Source organism: Dasypus novemcinctus, chromosome 10 (assembly GCF_030445035.2).
Source record: "Dasypus novemcinctus isolate mDasNov1 chromosome 10, mDasNov1.1.hap2, whole genome shotgun sequence".
In the NCBI taxonomy this organism is placed as follows: Eukaryota; Metazoa; Chordata; class Mammalia; order Cingulata; family Dasypodidae; genus Dasypus; species Dasypus novemcinctus.
In genome coordinates this window covers 20,129,194-20,137,259 of record NC_080682.1, presented here as the reverse complement: position 1 = coordinate 20,137,259, position 8,066 = coordinate 20,129,194, and the positions used below count along the sequence as shown (strand labels likewise).

General features: G+C 40.9%; 1 protein-coding gene across 1 annotated transcript; it reads right to left on the bottom strand.

Moving 5' to 3' along the window:
• Window positions 1-4,557: 4,557 nt before the first annotated feature.
• LOC101434966 (olfactory receptor 5P55-like) lies at window positions 4,558-5,517 on the bottom strand. Its single transcript, XM_004471089.2, has one exon. The coding sequence runs from the start codon at window positions 5,515-5,517 to the stop codon at window positions 4,558-4,560; it is 960 nt and encodes a 319-aa protein (XP_004471146.1).
• Between the last annotated feature and the right edge of the window lie 2,549 nt (window positions 5,518-8,066).

The following is an 8,066-nucleotide window of genomic DNA, read 5'->3' as shown; positions in this document are numbered from 1 at the left end:
CAAGTACAAGTTAAAAAGCCAGTAGCCCTACAGCCTGAGAAGGGAAGTAATAATAATCTGTTGTTGCCTTTACCTCAAACCATACAAATTGGGAAAATGAGGTCACTTGACCATGGTACTGGCCTATGCAGCCTCACTAGTTGGAAATCTTAAACCTATGGGAAATTAGAGTCACTCAAAACATTATTACAAAACCACAAGAAAACTTAAGTGTCTTTTAGTATTTGTAAACACCTTTTCAGGATGAGTGGAAATTTCCCTACCGCAAAAAGTGCATTCAATGGTAACTAAGTTCCTCCTCCAAGGAATCATACTGAGGTTTGGAATGCCCCAAACATCCCAGTCAGATAATAAACTTGCTTTTATTTCAGCTGCAGTGCAAAGTGTCAACTAATGCCTCAGAATTAAGTAGAAATTGCATGCAGCCTGGAAAAAAACCTAAGTCATCAGGAAAGGTGGAAAAGATAAACTATACTTCAAATAAATCTTCAATAAAATTTGTCAAGAAACACAATAAAAATGAACAGAAACACCTAACCTAGCTCTTCTTTGTTTTAAGGTGGCACCTAGAGAGGACTTGGGTTAAGTCCTTTCAAGCTTATATATGGAAGACTCTTCTAAGCAAACCAAGAAAAAAACCTAATTCCTCAATAATCTTAGGAGGAGCCCTCCACTAGTGGGCCTTGAAGTTAGGAGAGTTCCCCACCACCATACATGAATATGCAAATATGCACCTAAAATACCCAACTGACCAGGCTCTTCACCCCTTCTCAGTCAGGGATCAGGTTCTTTTAAAAGTTTGAAAAAACAAACACCCTGAAGATCAGCTTAAATCTAAATGGGAGGAAACTTACATGGTACTATTAAACTCTCATTCTTTTCTTAAGTTACAGAGAATCAAGCCCTGGGTCCATCATACCAGTGCAAAACCTTACTACTTACCAGATCTGGAGTATAAAAACGTACTTAACCAGAGACCACACATTAGCATGAAGTAAAATATGAAGTGGAGCCAGTTTGGAACCTGTGTTTCCTATTCAGAAGCAAACAAACAAATACCAAATACTAATTCTGTTCTTTTTCTTACAGAACAGTACAATTGATATGATTATGAATTCCAAAAATAGATATTGGATTATGTTTGATATCTGATCTGTACCTGGGTGTGATTAAGTTATGATTAGGGCTTTGATTGGGCCACATCATTAGGGCATTGAGTCTCCACCCCTTGGTGGGTGGGGACTCACAGATAAAAAGCATGGCAAAGGACAGAGTTGAGGGTTTTTCAGTGTTGGAGTTTTTTTTTTTTTTTTTTTTCCCATTAATTCTTTTTATTTTTTTTATTTTTTTTTTATTTTTTATTTTTTTATTATTTTTTTTTAATTTTTTTATTTTTTATTGACTTTGTAATAATATTACATTAAAAATATATATGTGAGGTCCCATTCAACCCCACCCCCCCACCCCCCCTCTCCCCCCCCCCAACAACACTCGTTCCCATCATCATGACACATCCATTGGATTTGGTAAGTACATCTTTGGGCACCTCTGCACCTCATATACATTGGTTCACATCATGGCCCATACTCTCCTCTATTTCATCATGTAGGCCCTGTGAGGATTTACAATGTCCGGTGATTACCTCTGAAGCACCATCCAGGGCAGCTCCATGTCCCGAAGACGCCTCCACCTCTCATCTCTTCCTGCCTTTCCCCATACCCTTTGTCCATTATGTCCACTTTTCCCAATCCAATGCCACCTCTTCTATGTGGACACTGGATTGGTTGTGTCCATTGCACCTTTATGTCAAGAGGAGGCTCAGATTCCACCTGGATGCTGGATGCAATCCTCCCATTTTCAGTTGTAATCACTCTAGGCTCCATGGTGTGGTGGTTGTCCTTCTTCACCTCCATCTTAGCTGAGTGTGGTAAGTCCAATAAATCAGATTGTAGGTGCTGGAGTCTGTTGAGGCTCAGGATCTGGCTATCACATTGTCAGTCCAGAGATTCAAATCCCCTAAATATATCTTAAACCCCAACATTAACTGCACCTCCAGCACATTAGCATGAAAGTCTTATGAAGGGAGATCCCATCTGAGTCCAGATTCATCACACATAAACACCATTTCCAAAGAGGGGCCATCTGCCCTGGTAGTTAACCCCATCGGCCATGACCATAACTCCCGTGGGTCTCTTTAGCCCTCAAAGGAACCAATATCTGGGGGTTGTATCTGCTTTATCTGTCTCTCTGACTCTGCTCAGTTGTGCATGAGGGCAAACCTTCTGCCAGCCTCCAGACTCTTTTTTAGAAACTCGTAGCCATATAAACTCATTTCTCCTTTCCATTTCCCCCTTACTTTAGGTCAAACAGCATTTTAAAGTCATGGTATTTTATGTAGACATGGATATTCTGCTGATCCGCATTGAACCTTCCGTATAAGGTCATTTTCCAGTTGCATCATCAGTTGGTAGTTGATAGTGGTCCCTCGTTGCCAGGGAGGCTCATCCCCGGGTGTCATGTAGTGTTGGAGTTTTGATGTTGGAGTTTGATGTTGAAACCTTAAACTGGAGCCCTCGGAAGTAAGCTCACAGAGGAAACAGAAGCAAGCCCCAAGAAGAGAGAAACACTGAGCCCAGGTAGAAGTAAGCCCTGGGAAGAGAGGAATCCTGTACCCAGAGAAAAGAAAGACCCTGGAAGGGAGGAGACCAAGAAGCCTGAACTGTTGGAGACATTGGCAGCCATCTTGCTCCAACTTGTGAAAATAGACTTTGGTGAGGGAATTTACTTATACTTATGGCCTGGTATCTGTAAGCTCCTACCCAAAATAAATACCCTTTATAAAAAACAACCAATTTCTGGAATTTTGCATCAGCACCCCTTTGGCTAACCAATACAATAACTTACCATTAACTAGCCTTGAGGGAAAATATCTATCATCCCTCACACCTGTTTTGCAAATCATCCAAAACTTCTACAACAGAACCAAGTGTTAGTACTGTGTAAATCTGCACCATCAATAACGAGAAATACCTGGACCAGCTGAACATTGGAAAACTTCAGTTAATCAACACCTTGAAAGCAGTGTCCAGAAGAACCTACTTAAACAAAATTCAAAAGACTTCTGTAAAAGCAGACCCCAAAACATGTAACACCACAAGTAATCAAAGAAAGCCAATCAATTCCCTTTTTAGCTTTTTAAAAATTACAGCATTTGCTGGAACTGCAGCTGTATTTTTACGCTTAGCCACCAACCTCTACAAAGAAGTGAGAGCATTAAAAAACTAAAAAACAAAGCAAATAACCTCATAACATGGGGAAATAAGTTCTTCTTCTGGAACCCATCCAACTTCACCAAGTGGCTGCTCCCCTTCATTAATTATTATCTTAATTCTTTTGGCAGTTGCACCCGTACTCATATCATAAATGCAACACTTTATTCAAAAGCACTTGCAAACTTTAATAGATTGACTTTTCCTCCTCAGACCCTCCTCTTACAATAGTTTCCTAAAAAATCAATGCCCATATTGTCAGCAGGAAGGAGTTACAGAAGATCTGAGCTTTGTCCCTTTCCCCTGTGGTAAGAATATCACCAGGAACTAGAAGGAGGGAATTGATGGATATAGAATGAACAAATGCTTGAAAGTAACTTGTTTCTTTCCCTGTTGCTAGGATACAAAAGAATGAATTATATGTAAGTTAGAAAGTAATGAAATGCAACCCTCTCTTTGTGCCAAATTCTACTTTTGGTGGTTAGGAGCATCCTGTTGAAGCAATGAAGTATGAAAAACAACTTCAACAAATTTGCCAGACCTGCATAGAAGAAGCCCCTTGCTGTCCTCATTTCAACTTGCTTAATTAACATAGTAAAATTCCCACCTAGGGGTGGAGTTTTCTGCCCCTTTTGTGATTATGAAATGTTTATGCAAGCATGATTTCCTGAACATACTAATCACACAATTATATAGCTAGCTATGTATATTCATCCATATGCATAAAAACTAATGCATAATCAAAACAAATGCTAAGTAGTAACTTGAGTATTTAAGCAAAAGTAAAACCACAGCATGGGGATTCTGGTCTGAGTCACTTTAGACCAATCTTGGTTTCTCTCTGCAGACATAATAAATGTAAATTCTGCCTAACTCTCTTATTAAAGTTTTTTTCTCTACATCTCTGGTTATCCCCAAAAGCCCCGCTTTGGAACCTAACAAGTAGTTGTAGGATATGTGTGCAGCCAAACATGTTGATGCTCCTGCTTAGACTTGAACTTCAGAGAGTGATGAAAAGGTGTAGGATTAATTGATTAGAGATTATACATGCTTGGATGCAATAGATTGTGGTGTGGTGGCTAGGATAGGGGTGACTTTGTCTAGCAGCAGAACAGAAGTGAATGCTCAGAGGCTGTGGTGTGAGCTATAGTAATGGAGAGTGTGCAAATATGATGCATCCATTGGTGGTAGCCTACACAGACCATTCTTATGCTGGAGTCTTAGCTATAGTTTGCCTCCCTTGATTCCTGTTCCAGTTATATTCTCTAGACTTCTGTTTTATGTACTATCACATAACTTTTGAAAAAATTCCTTTTCTGCTTAGGTTAAGGACCCTAACTTGTATAGCAGCCTTGACATCTTTATTCCTTAGGCTGTAGACCAGGGGGTTCAGCATGGGGATCACGATGGTGTAGAACACAGAGAGGACCTTGTTATAGGCTGAGGCACTTTCAGGGCTGGGATGGACATACACAAGGAATACAGATCCATAGAAGAGGAACAGGGCAGTGAGGTGGGAGGCACAGGTAGAGAGAGCCTTGTGCTGGGCCTCTAGGGACCTCATTCTCCAGATTGTGACCAGGATGTAGGCATAGGAGACCAAGATGACTGAGACTGTGGGGACAGTGGCCAAGGCAGAAAAGAAGAGCAGGATGATATTGGTCACAGTGGTGTCTGAGCAGGCTAGTTGGAGCAGAGGAGGGATGTCACAGAAGTAGTGATCAATAGTGTTGGGACCACAGAAGGGCAAACTGAAGGCATTCCCTGTCTGTATGGCTGAAATGAACACTCCCCCAGCATAGGTGACCACCACCAGTTGGACACACAAGCGCTTGGACATGATGCTGTGATAGAGCAGAGGGTGACAGATGGCCACATATCGGTCATAGGCCATGATGGCCAGAAGCAGACACTCCCCTGTGCCATGGATACACATGAGGGCCATCTGGGCCACACAGCCTGCAAAGGAGATGGACTTGTCAGTGGAGAGAAAGCTGATCAGGAGCTGGGGGGTGAACACAGAGGAATTGCAGATATCAATGAAGGAGAGTGCACTCAGGAGGAAGTACATAGGAGTATGGAGGGCAGAGCTGGTGCGGATCAGGTCTATCATGCCTAGGTTTCCCACCACAGTCGTGGAGTAGATCAATAGGAAGATGGCAAAGAGGAGTTGCTTTTTGTCTGCTTGGTCTGTGAAGCCCAGCAGGATGAATCTTGTCACTGTGGTGTGATTCTTCCTCAATGCCATTCCACTGGTGTATCTTCCATATGACAACAAAGAAGGGGAGAAACAAGTTTGTTAACACTTTAGTCAGGGAGACAGCCTTTAAGGTATTCTCTAACTGAAGAACCACCATGTCTGAGTGTCAGACTGTTCCCCAAATTCCACTTTGAAGGGTTCCCTGTCTCACAGAAGATAATGTTTAAATTCCTTAGCCTACCAAATGTCCTCTGTGACACACATCCATGGTACTTTGCTCTCACTTTCTCTCTAGCAATTCTGAACAACTTACAGTTCTATGAAAGCATCATGTTATTGAAAATTTTTATCCCTTTCCATAGTCCATGTTTTCTTTTTGGATGTCCTTTGGTCTCTCTGAATCCAGCTTAAGCACTGTCTCTTTACTCTCTCCTCTTCTTTGAATCACTGACACTATATTTTAATATTTTTAAAAATGCCCATCCATCAGTCTTACTGGAACTTCTCACTCCTAATAGGAGAAGAATTACTTAATGTCATCATAATTTGTGCCTTAGTTCTATCATGGTGCCTGGTGACAATGAATATTAGTTATCAGTTGGATGAGAAATATTCTTTATTCAGATAACAGCAAGTCAGTCCTTTAGTTATTTAGACAGAAAACATTCTAACCATTTTGGATCCTTTTTTCTCTCACCCACATCCAATTTGTCAACAAACCATTGGCTGTGCCTCAAATTATATACCAACTTTCCACTCTATTCAAGATGCCATCATCTCTTGCTTGAATAATTGTAATTGCTCTTAACTGGTGCCCTTCTTCCTTATTGTCATCAGAGCAGACAGAATGATTCTTTTAACACAAAAGAAAAAAGAAAAACAGAAAATCTACACAATGGCCCTGAAGCCCTATTCTATTATCTTGTTATTTTCTTTTACCTCTACGTCCTCTTTACTACTATTCTCACTCTAGCCTACTCTGCTTTAACTACACTTTCCTCCTTGTTCTCCTTGGCATGATTTAGGACCTTTGCACTAACTCTTCCCTCTTCTTAGAACACTCTTGCTCATTTAGCTACATGGCTTCTTCCCTCATCTGCTCCAAGTCTTTGTCCAAATGTCTCTTGTTACCGAAGCCTCCCTAAACAAAGCATCTCAACTCTGAATATACACCCTTTGAGGTTTCCCCAACAGTGACACAAAGGCATTTTTATTTTGATCCCTGTCCTAAGAATTTACTGCTGGGGTCTCACTGAGAGAGTACTTAATATATTTGTTCATTGAATAAATTTCCTTTAATTTTGCCTGGTTGGAGGTTCAGAAAGAGGAATAAGGCAATTATCTTTCAAAAATTTTTTGAATGTGAAATATATTTCTATGGTTCAAAATTCGGAGATAGATATATCAAAAAGTCAGTCATTTTCCTTCCCATCCTGGTTCTCCAAAAATTCAGCTCTCTTCCTCAGAAGCTACCAGTTTCCTGTGTATCTTTCCACAGCTAGTCTGCTTATATGAGCAATATATCCACATATCTCCTCTTCTCTTTGAAAGATGCAAATGGTACCAAACCATAAGATTCTTCTGCACCTTGCTATTACCTTTTTCTTATCGTCTTTTTTTAGAGATACATAGATCACAAAAAAAGTTACATTAAAAAATATAAGATGTTCCCACATATCCCACTTGCTATTATCTTTTTTCGTCTTTATTTTTTAATGTTACATTAAAAAATATGAGGTCCCCATATATACCCCATCCCCCTCTCTCCTCTCCTCCCCCTCCATAACAACCACTTCCTCCATCATCATGAGACATTCATTGCATTTGGTGAAAACATCTCTGAGCACCGCTGCACCTCATGGTCAATGATTACCTCGTAGCCCACACTCTCCCACAGTCCACCCAGTGGTCCATGGGAGGACATACGATGTCTGGTAACTGTCCCTGCAGCACCACCCAGGACAACTCCAAGTCCCGAAAATGCCCCCACATCACATCTCTTCCTCCCACTCCCTACCCCCAGCAGCCACCATGGCCACTTTCTCCATACCAATGCCACATTTTCTTTGATTACTAATCACAATAGTTCATGAATAGAATATCAGTAAGTCCACTCTAATCCATACTCTATTCCTCCATCCTGTCAACCTTAGAATGGTTGTGGAGATCTTTCCATGTCAATAATCAAGGGCTGTCCCATTTTTTAAAAAATGCTGCACAATATTCATTGTATCAGTGTCTCCTTTGAGCAGTCCCCCAATGAGAGAAGTATACTTACTCCTACTCTTTTTGGTTGTTACCAACAAGACAACACCTAACTTGAAGCAACTCGTGGTGAGGTAATTTGGAGTCTAGAGCTGTAGAAAACCTCAATAAAATTTTTAGCACACAACCTCTGTCTGCTCTTTCTTACAAAGAGCAACAAGGTTGGCTAGCTTTTCAATGTTTTCCCTTTTGGGAGAAGAAAAAGAGGTGGTTTGCAGACAGACCCTCCCTAGCTTTCTTTGCTTCTTTCCTTTTCCCTCCCAGCCAGATGTGACAGATTCTCACAAGCTGTGGTCACTGATCTTTAGCACATTGTAACCAAAATGTGACCT